Genomic DNA, 15,378 nt, shown 5'->3' with positions numbered 1-15,378 from the left:
TGTACATGTAGCTCTCATGTATAGCCATTCGATTGGTCTGTTATTAGCAAAATTCAATGGTTAAATTTGGTCAATGTTAACGAAGAGACTTGATTAATTAATTTATTATCTTTAAAATCTCAATTGGATATTAAATTTAGTTGAGGGCTTAAATTTTTTTTTTTGTCTTTTTTTCACTTTTTCCTATAGAAATATCATCACGAGATAAAAGAAAAACTTGTGGAGGTTTGAAGTTAGGATCTATTATTATTGGAAGTCACCCCTTAAAAGATAATTCTATAAACTAACTAAACTAAATTCCAACCTCATCCTTTCTTAACCATAGTGGGATTTCTTTCTAGCTTTACCAAGCAATTCCAAGAGTTATAAGGCGGTTTATATTAAAGGAATTGTGAGTTACAAGTTAGGTCCTAAATTTGAGATGTATTCGAAAAATTGAATTTAGAGAAACAAATATATTATTAAAGGAATTTATTCGAGTCTCGAGAAAGAGGTATAATGTAAGATTAATAAGAACATCAATCTATGTAAAACAGCACATGCATGGATTGAAAATAAAAAATGCAAGTAGGTGGGTAGAAATATGGATAGATTAGAAAAGTAAAAGCATAAATGATAGTCTATTCTCATTGCAGCCCAGCCCACCAGTTACAAGACCTTAAGTAAAGTAGATGACCATGACACTAAATATTGACAATACCATAGGCATAAAAGGAGAATCCCATCCCCTTACGAATCAAGATGCTATTGCATTATACTATTATTGACAATATGGGGTGGACATCGAATGATCATTTCGATACCATTATACACATCGTCAATATATGTAGAAAAACACCTTCAATCGCAGCAACCAGGGCATCGAATCAAGCCGTTTTCGTTGCATTCGAAGCATCGCTTAAGCGACCCTTCGTCGTCATCGAACACCTTTCGACTCCCACTGCAATTCCCACAAGGCACAAACCTGACATCCCCACAAGCATTGCAAGCAAACCCAGGTTGTCTCCTTGGAAAATCATCGAGAATCTTAGCCAATTCACCCATTTCAAACATGCTTTTGATCACATCAGCACCACCAATATACTTCCCCTTTATGAAAACCTGAGGCAATGTCACATTTTTCACTTTCAATATGTTTTGCAACTCTTTCTTATAAGCAGCATCCATGGAGATATCTCTTTCATCAACCCAAAGCCTGAACCCTCTAAATATCATCTTAACAGCATAACAATCCTCAAAAGTCCTTCGAATCCCTCGTAAACTCGTTAAATAAACAACAATTCGATCTTCAGTTCCGGGTAATCTTATGGTAGGATTAATAAAGCCGGAACCAATTGATTTTGTCGGTCTCAAAACAGGCTTAGGACAAGATTCTTTAGGACTGGGTGAGGTGGGTGAAGATGATGAAGGTTTAGATTCGAATAAACTCCTAAGCTTTTTAACTTTACCTTTGACGCTATCGATTGAATTGTGGAATTTGGAAAGCGGAGCAGCTCGATTGTGAGACAACGGAGGTGGATTCTTGAAGAAAAGATGAACTTTAGATTCCGCCATTGAGGCGTGCATTGTAAATGAACGATTTAAGAACCCAGATGAGGGTGACGATGATTTCGTCTTGTTCTTCCCTGATTCCGCCATCAACCCAAATCTCACAAAAAGAAAAAACTCAAATCAGAAACTTTTTTTGCTTTGACGATGAATAAAGATTGAAGATTTTCTAAATCTACAAATTGGGGTTTAATGGATTGTTTTGTTCCTTCTTCTGTTCTGCCTTCCAAAGACAAATCCTTGAGAAAGAAATGGAGGGAAATAACCTCAATCCAAGATTTTCGCTTTTTAACTACTTTTATATTTTAAATTTATTTAATTAAATTATTTTATACAAATTAAAAAAGTTTACAGATTTGAAATTATTTGTATAATTTATTTATTTTCATATATATTTTTTTTGTGTTGGAATAATTTTCACCCTATGATTTTTAAACCAAAATTTGTTTTTTTCACAATAAATAGAAAAAAAAAGTTTTAAAAAGGGGTTTACAGTTAAACTAAAATTTGTTAATCTTGTTTTATTAAATACAAAAAACTAAATAAAAGATTAAAAATTTTAATAAATTACTCTCTAAAAAGTCCGAAAAAGTTTAAGGCTTCACAGGAAAATTGAACTCATTTAAAATATATGTTGGGTTTGGCTTTAAACATTCAAGGTCCAAGTTCGATTCATTTTTAAGTTTACAATACTGTATAAAATAAACTATTAAAATAGTCATTTTTATTTATCTCAGGTTATATTTTAATAATTTATATTTGAAATGTTATTTTTTAGTCATTTACATTATCGAGAATTGGTCAATGGACCGGTTCGAAAAGTGACTTTGAACTGATTAGACTGAAAAATGGTATGAACTTGCTAAAAAGACCGGTTGAACCGATTAAAAATCGATTGGATCAACAGTTGAACTGAATTTTTTATTTTTATTAATAGAATCAATGGTTTGACCAACTTGACCATCTATCTTATTTTAAAAACATTTGTTAAAATTAGTATTATTTGAAAGAAAAACAAAATTTGTAAGTTGAAATCCTTTTAATCACAAAGAAAAAAAAATATAAAATGAAAGCTTGTATTTTGTATTTTTATAATTTATAATTTTTTTCTATTTAGGATCAAGTTAAAATAATGTGTAAATATTGAGGGTTATTTTTAAAAAGAAATTATGATTAAATTAACATAAAAGTTGAGACCTACAATTGTTATTATGCCAATGTAGAACAGGCACGTCTTCTCTCCATCACAAAGTTAATGGAAGGCAATGGAATGGGACAAAAAAGGATAAATGGGATTAGTTGAATGATCATGCTGCAATTTACCTTAAATTAGGGTAAATTATACTACAAGTCACTTAACTATTTCCTATTTTCTGTTTTGGTCACTCAATTATCATTTTTTAATTTGATCACCTAACTATTGTCCCTTTTATTTTTTGGGCACCCAATTATCAATTCTTCTAATTTAGTCATCCAACTAATCAAGATTGTTTTTTTAGTCCATTTCCAATAAGTGGCATTAAACATGGCAGTTAAAAAATTAGTATAATGACAAATTTATCTCTTAATTTTTACATATCATATTGATTTAGTTATAATTTTAAAAAATTAACTCTCAAAATTTACAAATATTTTTTTTGAGAGAATTGAAAATAGCAGCATTGATGCGAGAAGGAGCCATACGAGGTGTAAGGGGAACCACATCCATTCCAATGAAAAGCTTGAGTTCAAGGTGGGATTGTAGATTATCTAGAAACAACAACCATAACCCAATTTTTAGTAATGCAAGAAAGTTACAATTCCACCATTGTATAGAATTATCATATGCATATATATACACAGAATACTGCTACTGCTAAAAGAAAGAAAGAAAGAGACCGCAGAAGCATGAGCATCATCTCCAAGAGTACATTCGACAAAAGAGGAAAGAGGTTTTGATCACCTTCCCATCAGAGAGAATATTGATTAGTTGAGTAACGAAAATAAAAAAAAATAATAGTCAGAGTGAGCAAATTAAAAAAAAATTGATAGTTGAATGATAAAAAATATTAATAATTGGATGTAATTTATCCTAAAAATTATAAATATAAATACAAATAAGGAAAGTGCTTGAGAGGGAGGTGATATGAAAAATTATATTTACGTTGTAATTTAATATTATTAACTGTCTAAAGTAAGTTTTTTTTTTGAATTTACCCAAAATAACAAAAATGGACTGGAATAGGAGAAATGGGAGTTTTGGATGAGATTTTAAAATAGCAAAAACGAAAGACATCAGAAATTTTACGAGTCTATGGAAAGTCTAAACCACCTTACTGCCCTTTGTTAAAATCTATGAATCAACCAAAAGGGTGACACTTTCCACCATTTTTTGGTTTTATTGAATCCATTGGTCGGAGGGGGGAAAGTCGTTGCAGTGGCAGCTATGAGTCTTGTTGTTTCAGCTGGGGGTCATCCCTTCTATTTACAAGCAGGTAAAGGGTTTTCTATATCCAAACCCAAGGGCTACAAAATCTGTCCTCGAGCTGCTTTGGTCGAAGCTACACCCAGAGTCAACGGTTCGCCATCGTCCACCTCTATACAGGTTTTAGCAACTGACCGAGCCGAGGAACTAAAGGCGGAGGCTCGAGCCTTGGCTCGTGCTGCCGATGCCTCCGTTTACAGCCCCCAATTGCTTGCCAAAAAGTATGGGTCTCGTCCCGTCAAGGTGATAATATACTTGTCATTTTCTTCATAAATTCGTTATAAATGAATGGAATTTAGTAGGTTTTTTTTTTGTTAATGAGGAATGGAAATTGCTATGATTTAGGCAGTGAAAAGGACTTTGGAAATCTTGGTAGCACTGGGTACTTTTGCTTTGAAACTGTTTTTGGACCAAAAGAATGGAACCTTAGATCAAAACAAGAGGAAACGAGCAGCTGAATTGAGGACTATCTTCACCAGACTAGGCCCTACTTTCATAAAATTGGGTCAGGGTTTATCCACCAGACCTGACCTTTGCCCTCCGGAGTATCTCGAGGAGCTGGCTCAGCTGCAGGTGTTCCTGTATTTTATGGTGTCGTAATTGATGTTTTTATATTTGTATAAATGTTGATATGTTAATGATATGAGCATTTCAAGACCCTCATGCTCATACTATTTTGTTCTGTTGTGTTTATATCCTATAATTTCGTTGTATTTGATATTGTGAGATCTACTTGCTTGGAGGTTTTCTCCTTGAATAAATTTTACTAAGTTATTTTGACATGTTCCTAGGATGCTTTGCCCACATTTCCTGATGCAGATGCATTCTCATGCATCGAAACAGAGTTGGGGATGCCACTGGAGTCCATTTTCTCCTCCATATCCCCTACTCCTATTGCAGCTGCCAGTTTAGGTCAAGTGTACAAAGCTCGACTTAAGTATTCAGGTAAAACCGTTGCTGTCAAGGTACAACGACCTGGTATTGAAGAAGCCATTGGACTCGATTTTTATCTCATAAGAGGTCTAGGATTTTTCATCAATAAGTATGTTGACATCATCACCACCGATGCTGTTGCTCTCATCGATGAATTTGCCAGTCGAGTTTATCAAGAGCTCAACTATGTGCAGGTTAGTGTTTTTGGTCACCAATTGGTTCCCCTTTTTGTCGTCAAGAGTAGAAACGTCCTAAAAAATCCATCAACTTGCTTTTCTTTTACGCTATGTTCGGGAAGATTAATTTGAGAGATTAGATTTAGATGTAATTTGCTATATAAATTCTGAGAATATAATGCATATGCTAGGTAGGTATTAGTTAAGAAGCAATATACTTAAAAATTTTCAAAACCTTTATGAAAACGTTTATCTTTTCTGTCAGATTACAGTTTACTAATTAAGGAATATTTAAGTGTATCAGATAGGATTCTGTAAATATTTTACTGATTACTATCCCTAACTTGAAGGCTATTTTTTTAGACAGCATCCCTAGAGTTAGTTTGTTTCCTAGTATAGAGTTTCCTAAGTTAGGCTTACTATGTGTATAAATATTTATGTAATGTCTTATGAATAAAATGGAATAGAAAAAGCCTGTTCTTAACATGGTATCAGAGCCAGGTTTTTAGCTCAAATTCTGGGATTTTTTTTCTTTGTCTGGCAACTTCTTCTCATTCCCGATCAACCCTCAAGCCTGTAGAATTTGTTCAAAAGAAACATGGCTGAAACTGTCAAAACCAGCAACACTGGAGAAGGGAATTCTCAAGAATCATCTGTTGAGTTCAGTAAAGAAGAAATTGAGAAGTTGAAGAATCTGCTGGGATCATTGGAAAAATCTCCTTCAATAGGTACTAGTGGTTTGGTTTTTTCAGGTATATCCTCTTCTCAAAATTCTAAAATCTCGGATATACCCACAAAAAGTTCTTGGGTCATTGACTCAGGAGCTACAGACCACATGACCCACTCCTCACAAAAATTTGTTTCATATACACCTTGCCCTAGTAGTAAAAAGATAACAGTAGCCGATGGTTCTGTGATCACAGTGGCTGGTCAGGGTGATATTGTTATAAACAAAACCCTTACTCTTAAAAATGTCCTTCATGTTCCAAAACTATTTATCAATCTTCTATCCATCCAAAGAATTACCAAAGACTCTAACTGTAGTGTGGTTTTCTATCACAATCGATGCCTTTTTCAGAAAAAAAATACGAGGAGGATGATTGGACATGCTAAGGAAGTAAATGGCCTATACTATCTTGAGGAATCCAGTGGAGAAGTTAGTGCTCTGAATTCCTCACCATTATCTTTCATATCCGAATCTATTAAAACCAATAAAAACCAAATTTGGCTCCATCACCTCCGCCTTGGTCATCCATCGTTTAGAGTCCTTAAAATTATGTTTCCTTCATTGTTCAAAGGATTAACTGTTGAAAAATTCCATTGTGATGTCTGTGAACTTGCAAAACATAAACGTACCTCTTTTCCGGTAAGCAATAAAAGAACATCCGCTCCTTTTACTCTTATTCATAGTGATGTTTGGGGACCATCCACTATTTCAAATATTTCTGGGGCTCGGTGGTTTGTATCCTTTATTGATGATTGTACCCGTGTGTCTTGGATATTTCTTTTAAAACAGAAATCTGATGTAAGGTCTGTCTTTCCAACCTTTTACAACATGATCAAAACACAATTTGGAGCTGAAATAAAAAGGTTTAGGTCAGACAATGCCAAGGACTATTTCAATCAGTTTCTCTCACCATATTTCCAAGAAAAAGGCATTATACATGAGTCATCTTGTGTTAGCACACCCCAACAAAATGGTGTTGCCGAAAGAAAAAATGGTCACATTTTAGCTATTACAAGAGCCCTCTTGTTCCAAAAAAATGTCCCTAAACAATACTGGGGGAGGCTGTTTTAACTGCTACTCATATGATAAATAGATTGCCAACAAAAGTCCTTGAATCTCAAAGTCCTATGCAAGTTCTAGCAAAATTCTTTCTTGATTTTAGTACTTCAAGTAACCTTCCTCCCAAAATATTTGGTTGTGTTGCCTTTGTACATGTACATTCTCAAAATAGAGGAAAATTTGATCCACGAGCTGTCAAGTGTGTCTTTCTCGGTTATTCTTCCACTCAAAAAGGGTACAAATGCTATCATCTAGCCACAAAAAAATTTTATGTATCAGCGGATGTTACTTTTGCAGAACAAGAGAATTTCTTTAATCGTCCTTATCTTCAGGGGGAGATCTTATTCACAGAAGATAAGGACAGAGAATTCTTTCTTCTTGACATTCCAGCTACTGTCCAGTAACCAAACACTCACATTCCAGCTCCTGTCCAGCAACCAAACACTCACATCCCAGCTCCTGTCCAGCAACCTGAAACAGAGCCTAATACACCCAAATCACAAAGAGGGATTCAGGACACTACTCGTCCTTTGCTGGTTTACTCAAGGAAGAAGGCATTGGTGCAAGTTCAATCATCTTCTCTTCCTATACAACCTGAGGTAATTGCTGAACCTACTACTGAAACTACTGAAAATTTAGATGAATTTCCCATTGCTATTAGAAAAGGGATTAGAGCCTGTACAAAACTTCCCTTGTACTTATTTTTGTCTTACAAAAATTTGTCCCATAACCACAAAGCCTTTCTTACTAGCCTAAATTCTATCTCCATTCCCAAAACTGTATTCGAGGCATTAGAAGATGAGAATTGGAAAAATGCCATAAAGGTTGAAATGGAAGCTCTTGAAAAAAATAAGACATGGGACTTGGTGAAATTACCGAGAGGAAAGAAACCAGTGGGATGTCGCTAGGTGTACACAGTGAAGTATAAATCAGATGGTTCTTTGGAGAGGTACTAAACAAGATTGGTTGCTAAAGGGTACACTCAAATGTATGGAGTAGACTACCTTGAGACATTTGCCCTTGTTGCAAAGATGAACACTGTGAGAGTGTTGTTGTCATTAGCTGCCAACCGAGGCTGGAAATTACAGCAATTTGACATAAAAAATGCCTTTTTACATGGTGATCTTGAGGAGGAAGTCTATATGGATGTTCCATCAGGATTCGGTCCAAATACAGGACAGGTAGTTTGCAGACTAAAAAAGGCTTTGTACGGACTAAAACAGTCCCTGAGGGCTTGGTTTGGAAGATTTACCAAAGTAATGCTCAAGTTGGGGTATAAACAGAGTCAAGGAGATCACACTCTGTTTGTAAAACACTCATCTTCAGGAGGAGTGACTGCTTTATTAGTCTATGTAGATGACATTATAGTGACTGGTGATGACCTGGAAGGAATGGAGAATTTAAAGAAATGCCTAGTAAAAGAATTTGAAGTCAAAGAGCTCGGAAAGTTAAAATATTTCCTTGGTATTGAAGTGGCACACTCTCGGGAAGGAATCTTTATATCTCAGCAAAAATACATAGTTGATTTGTTGACAGAGACAGGCAAGTTGGGATGTAAACCAGCAGACACCCATAGAGATGAATCACAGACTTAGAGATGCACTAGAAGATGCAGCAGTTGATAAAAGTTCATATCAAAGACTTGTGGGGAAGCTCATTTTCTTGTCTCATACCAGACCGGATATTGCCTATGCAGTCGGTGTTGTAAGTCAGTTTATGCACAACCCCAAAGAATCACATCTTAGAGCTGTGTATCAAATTCTACAGTACTTAAAGGGCACGCCAGGTAAAGGAATCCTATTTAAAAAGGGGGAGAATTTAACCCTTGAAGCCTATACTGATGCAGATTATGCAGCGTCTATGGTTGATAGAAGATCAACCTCTGGCTATTGCACTTTCCTAGAAGGCAATCTTGTGACTTGGAGGAGTAAAAAACAGAATGTTGTGGCTAGATCTAGTGCAGAAGCTGAATTTAGGGCGATGGCTCTTGGAACTTGTGAGCTATTATGGCTAAAAATTATTTTGGAAGATTTGAAGATCAAGTGGGAAGGTCCAATGAAGTTGTATTGTGATAATAAGTCTGCTATCAATATTGCACATAATCCAGTTCAACATGATCGTACGAAGCACGTTGAGGTTGACAGACATTTTATAAAGGAAAAACTGGACAGTGGCTTAATTTGCACTCCATTTGTGTCCACTGATGGTCAACTAGCAGACATACTTACCAAAGGGTTGTCTGGAAAGTTGTTTCAGAAACTAGTAAGCAAGCTGAGAATGGATGATATCCACTTCCCAGCTTGAGGGGGAGTGTCAGATTACAGTTTACTAATTAAGGAATATTTAAGTGTATCAGATAGGATTCTGTAAATATTTTACTGATTACTATCCCTAACTTTAAGGCTGTTTTTTTAGACAGCATCCCTAGAGTTAGTTTGTTTCCTAGTATAGAGTTTCCTAAGTTAGGCTTACTATGTGTATAAATATTTATGTAATGTCTTATGAATAAAATGGAATAGAAAAAGCCTGTTCTTAACATTTTCTGAATTTGTATAAAAAAAAAAGACAAAAAGAAGTGCAATTTCTTATTCTCGGTACCGTTTTTTGGGGTATGAGTGTTAATTTGACAGGTGCCTGCAGGAGGGACAAAATGCCAGGAAATTCAAGATGTTGTATGCTGACAAGGAGGATATCCTTGTTCCCGATATCTTTTGGAATTATACCAGTGGTAAAGTATTGACAATGGAGTGGGTTGATGGAGTGAAACTGAATGAACAGGCTGCAATTGAAAGGCAAGGTTTGAAGCTTTTGGATTTAGTGACCACTGGTATCCAGTGCAGCCTCAGGCAACTACTGGAGTATGGATACTTTCATGCGGATCCTCATCCTGGTAATCTTTTGGCAACACCTGAAGGAAAACTTGCTTTTCTAGATTTTGGAATGATGAGTGAGACCCCGGAGGAAGCAAGATTTGCCATAATCGGTCATGTTGTTCACATGGTCAATCGAGATTATGAAGCTATGGCCCGTGATTACTATGCTCTGGATTTCTTGTCAGCTGATGTAGATGTTTCCCCAATTGTGCCGGCACTTCGGGACTTCTTTGATGATGCTCTTAGCTACACTGTTAGCGAACTAAACTTCAAGACCCTAGTTGATGGTTTGGGTTCTGTTTTATACCAATACCCATTTAACGGTGAGCTGATTCTTTCCATATACTTTTGAGCCCTGTCCTTAAGTTTGGTTAGTTTATGCTTCTATAATGGATTGTTTTATTTAGAGTATACTGCTCCGACTCTTTATTTATTTAGTAACCGTGTTCGAACATAGGCATTGGAATATAATCCTCCAAAGATCCTCCAAAAACATGGAAAACTTAAACATATCCATGTTGCACACAATACTGGTACTCGACACTCACCCCAAAATCTGAGTAAAGTAGATTGTAGTCAGTGGGAGTTCTGGTTCTATGATTTCTTTCTAACCTATTAACTTTTCTTTAGAAATATTTTACCACTATCATCATTTTATATCCTGAAATTCCAATGTCTCAAGGAACAATTTTTTTTTTAACATACCTCTGAAGACTGCAGAGGGAGTGGATGATATATATATTTATGCAGTCTAATGTTTCGGTTTTTAATTTGTTTGCAGTACCTCCCTATTATGCACTGATATTGCGGTCCCTTACTGTGCTAGAAGGGTTGGCCCTCTATGCCGATCCGAATTTTAAGGTGCTGGCTGCCTCATACCCATACTTTGCTAAAAGGCTTCTCACAGATCCAAATCCATATTTGAGAGATGCTCTCATAGAGTTGCTTTTCAAGGATGGGAGGTTTAGGTACGAACAATGATTAATACATCTGAAGAATTGAGTGGAAGAATTTTTTTTTTTTAAAATTTATTTTCTGTATATATATTACACCATAGTACTTATAGGGAAAGACTATACAAAAGAATAGAAACTAAATCTTAAACTTAAGGGGTTTGTCTCCTATAGTAAAGGGATCCTAATCTCAAGGGATATTAATTACCTAAAGTTAAAGATTACAAAAGATTTCTTCTAAGCTAGCATTATTTAAATCATTTGATCCCTATTTATTTGAATCTCTGGCTCAATAAGCTTTTCAAGAGAGTTGGAATCTTCCACCAAGAATTTTGAGTCTTCATTATAAGTATCCCCCTGAAGATGAGATCTAAAGAAAAGCTGGAATTCAAAGAAGGTAGCATCCATTGAAACAATCATTCTTTTTGTTTGTGGATCATAACACTTATATCCCTTTTGTGTTGGTGCATATCCTACAAAAACACATTTTCGAGCCCTAGGATCTAGCTTCCCACGGTTTTTATTTTGAATATGAACAAAGGCACTACACCCAAAGACCCTCAAAGGTAAATTACTTGTTATCCTAAACATGGGGTATGATTCTTGTAAAACACTTAAAGGAGTCCTAAAAGTCAAAGTTCGCGTAGGAGTCCTGTTTATAAGGTAGGTGGCTCAAAAGAGCCTCTCCCCAGAGGTACTTTGGTACATTAGAAGTAACAAGTAATGCCATAGTAACCTCTAAAATGTGCTTATTTTTTTATCTCAGCTATCTCATTTTGCTGGGGAGTGTCGGGACATGTGCTTTCGTGGATGATAGCCTTTTCATTGAAATAATCTCGTAATATTTCATTGGAATACTCTCTACCATTATCACTTCGAAAAATCTGAATTTTTTCTTGAAATTGTGTCTCATCCATTTTATAAAAGATTCTAAACACTTCTTTCACCTCAGTTTTTTATCCTTAGTAGATAAACCCAACTAACTTGAGTGTGATCATCAACAAAACTCACAAGCCATTTTTTTCCAAACGAGATTGATGTGCTAGATGGTCCCAAACATGGCTATGAATCATTAAGAAAGGTTTTGATGCTTGGTAGGGCCTAGATGGAAAAGAAGAGCGATGGTGCTTAGATAATTCAGAAAACTCACATTTGAAAGAAGATGGATTTTTACTCAAAAATAAACTTGGAATCAAATGTTTTAAAGAATAAAAATTTGGATGTCCTAACCTATAGTGCCATGTGATAACATTATTGAAAATCAAACTAGTGTTCAAACAAAGACTTGAAACTTATTGTTCAGATTTGGTTCCATCTTCTAGGAAATAAAAACCTCTGTTTTCTCTAGCACTGCCTATCATCTTCCCTGAAATTATGTCCTCAACTTGCAATAAGATGAGTTAGATATAACATGACAATTTAAAGTGCTTATGATCTTGCTGATAGACAAGATTACAAGAAAGTTTTGTAACATGAAGAACATCATATAAAATTAAGGAAGGGGAGAGTTTAATAGTTCCTATTCTGGCAACTACCGAAAATGAACCATCAGCAATGTGAATCTTTTTGTTTCCTGCACAAGGTGTGTAAGTTGAAAAAAATTGGGTGCAACTTGTCATGTGATCAGTTGCACCAGAATCAATGATCCAAGAGCAATCAGGCTTATATTCACTGAGAAAAACTGAAGCAATGTTACCTAATTGAGCAACAGAGCCAGAGGGAGTTGGTTGGTTTGGAGGATTTACAACTTGAAATTGCGGAGATTGGAGAAGTCTATAGAGGTGTTCTAACTGCTCCTTCGTAAAGGGAGGTGTCTCCTGAGTAGATTGTTGCTCTTGTTCTGCACCTGCTGCTTGGAAGGCTTGTCAGTGATTGGAGCGGATCTGTTTTCAGCTTTTTTCTCCCTCAAATTTGGTGGTTTTCCATGGATTTTCCAGCAGGTTTCCCATGTATGCGACGGTTTTTTACAATGGTGACACCATGGCCTTTTTTTCCTTATCATTTTCAGTTATTTCTCATTGTTGCTAGAGCAGAACTTTTTATGGAAGATTTGTGATCAAGGTCTGTTTTAACATGACTTCTCTCCTAGATTCTTCTCTTCTAATTTCAGAGAAGCCTTCTCTAATAGAAGGTAACGGCTTTTTTCCAAGGATTCTAGCTCTCACTTCATCAAAATCCCGATTTAACCCAGCTACAAAGGGATAGGCTATCATCTTCTTTTTTCATGAATCTTACACTATCTGAAGAACAATCCCATTCATCATTATAATAATAGTCTAACTCTTGCCATAGTTACACCATTTCATTATAATATTCTATACCTTTCCTTGTCTAGCCCTGCATAACTTGGTTTTTGATTCAAATATTTGAGAAAAATTTTCAACGTCTGAATAGGTTTCTCTCATAGCTTCCCATACATCTTTTACAGTAGGAAGAAAAAGATAAGGTTTACCCATTGAAAGTTCCATGGAGTTAATAAGCCAAGCAATGATCCTAGAATTCTCGGACTGCCATATGCCTAGCTGTTTGTCATCTTCTGGTTTCTTCATATCCCCTGTCAAATACCCAAGCTTCCCCCTTCCATCAATGGCCAGCTTCACGGATTGCACCCACTCCAGGTAGTTTTTTCCGTTTAGCTTATGAAGGGTCAGCTGCAATGAATGATCAGATGAATCTCCCCAAGACCCATGGTGCTCTCTGTTGTTGCTGCTGGTCTGCTACTTTCTGATATGACCGATTCAGCCTGAAACAGTGGGAAATTTTATTCTAGCTCTGATGCCATGACGAATTGAGTGGAAGAAAAAAGAATTATTTTCTGTATAATCAGCAGTATATTACACCATACTACCTTAGTACTTATAGGAAAAGATTATACAAAAGAATAGAAACTAAAATCCTAAACTTAAGGGGTTTGTCTCTTAAATTAAAGGGATCCTAATCTCAAGGGATATAATTACCTAAAGTAAAAGATTACAAAAGACTTCTTCTAATCTCTACAACATCCTCTTTTTCTTTGTGTATTCAGTTGTTGAAGTCTGTGGACCTGAATACGTGATTTCTGTTTGTGACAGGTGGAATAGACTAGAAAACCTTCTCGTTCAAGGAAGCAAGGACCGAGATTTCTCAGCAAAAGATGCTTTGCAACCTGTTTTAAAGCTACTACTGGGACCAGATGGCGAAGAGCTTAGGACTTTGGTCATTAAAGAAGCAGTTCGTGTTACTGAAGCGGTTACTCTATGCACATTTGTTGATACATACAACTCCGTACCTTCTTTTATGCGTAGTCTAATATTCAATGGAAATGGAGCGCTGGCGATGAGCAGTGCTGAATTGCAAAGCATGATGGAGCTCCGGGACCGAGTCTTTCGAATCTGGGGGCTTCTACGGTCGTCAGAAAACTTTGATCCAGCACTTTTGCAGCCTATTTTACAAGTAAGTAAACTTTATTCCTGTTGTAGTTTAGTCACTAAAGTAGAAAGAGACATACTAAGACACAGACACAGAAGCCATAATTGATGCAGCAGTGCTGAACAACTGTTAGAATTTCTTTTTTCATTGATCTTAATGTCTATGTCAGTTCTTTTTGCCAAGATATTTTGGATGGTTGATATATATTGAGCTCTAGAATTAATAGTTAATATATGGTCTAAAATTGCTTAAGTTTTTATTCTACTTTATTTTTCTTGATGAAATAAAATTGCATAAGTTGGCAACCCAGTAAAATGAATGGTCTTTACCATGGACCATGTTTCATGGTTCCATCTTTGGGAGGTATATATTTTGAGCTTTATTACCTAGGCTTAGGTGTGAGTTCGAGTATCTGTCTGACAGGGTAAGTTTAGTTTCATCTAAATTTTCAATGTATTCAGAGGGTTCTTAAAGGGTCTTGTCCTTGTATCCATGTCCAAATATGCAACAAACATGGGTATTTCAAGAATAATGAAGAGTCAAAGAAACATAGATTTTGAGAACTTATACAATTACTATGTGAATCGAGTGGTATAGCTGTTGTGTGGGTTCAGGTACGAATTAATGGTTTAGCAGTTGATGCCCTAATGGCTATGGAAAATCCTGAATTTGCAGAACTACTTTTTAGCACCAGAGACCCTGCAATTGAATGAGGAACTAACTCTGGACTGTTTTCATTTAGCCCCAAACTATTTCTTTACGCAATTAGAATTATATTCTATGGTTCTGGCTAATGACGTGTTCTTGAGCAGATCCTTCAACAACCCGAGGCACGCAGTCTAGGTGGTCGTGTAGTTGGTGGGATCACTCAGCGTCTGGCCGCTCGCTTACTACAACAAGTTCTTCAAATGCCAATGGCTCCTACTTCAAGTTTATCAGCATTGGACACTCGGTGAGCAAACCTGAAAATAGACAACCATTCTTTTTTTCTCCTGTTAGTTATTCAACTAAAAGGAATTACATTAGAGAGATTATAGCAAAAAGAATACCCCTTTGGGGAGTGTATAATCTCATCGGTAACCTATTAGTTAGGTTATGATCTTTTGCAGAATATTTCTATTTAATCAATTTACATAAAAGAATCCAAATATTTGACTCATTGATAGATGCATTTATCATCCAAGCTGGGTTTAATTACCCTATTCTCTAGAATAAAGTAAAAAAAAAAACATGAAAG

At 35.8% G+C, this 15,378-nt stretch overlaps 2 protein-coding genes across 2 annotated transcripts; one reads left to right on the top strand and one right to left on the bottom strand.

The window, feature by feature from the left end:
- Nucleotides 1-601: 601 nt before the first annotated feature.
- LOC107939249 (uncharacterized protein At5g39865) lies at nucleotides 602-1,800 on the bottom strand. The gene has a single exon (XM_016872547.2). The coding sequence runs from the start codon at nucleotides 1,636-1,638 to the stop codon at nucleotides 841-843; it is 798 nt and encodes a 265-aa protein (XP_016728036.1). The 5' UTR covers nucleotides 1,639-1,800; the 3' UTR covers nucleotides 602-840.
- A 1,951-nt stretch (nucleotides 1,801-3,751) lies between these two features.
- On the top strand, nucleotides 3,752-15,300 carry LOC107939259 (protein ACTIVITY OF BC1 COMPLEX KINASE 3, chloroplastic). Its single transcript, XM_016872559.1, has 7 exons — nucleotides 3,752-4,255; nucleotides 4,358-4,585; nucleotides 4,804-5,139; nucleotides 9,548-10,103; nucleotides 10,562-10,748; nucleotides 13,805-14,165; nucleotides 14,954-15,300. Exons 1-7 carry the CDS (start codon nucleotides 3,974-3,976, stop codon nucleotides 15,095-15,097), a joined length of 2,094 nt encoding a protein of 697 aa, XP_016728048.1. The 5' UTR covers nucleotides 3,752-3,973; the 3' UTR covers nucleotides 15,098-15,300.
- The last annotated feature ends 78 nt before the right edge of the window (nucleotides 15,301-15,378 follow it).

Source organism: Gossypium hirsutum, chromosome A05, assembly GCF_007990345.1.
Source record: "Gossypium hirsutum isolate 1008001.06 chromosome A05, Gossypium_hirsutum_v2.1, whole genome shotgun sequence".
In the NCBI taxonomy this organism is placed as follows: domain Eukaryota; kingdom Viridiplantae; phylum Streptophyta; class Magnoliopsida; order Malvales; family Malvaceae; genus Gossypium; species Gossypium hirsutum.
This window is presented reverse-complemented; position numbering and strand designations above follow the sequence as displayed.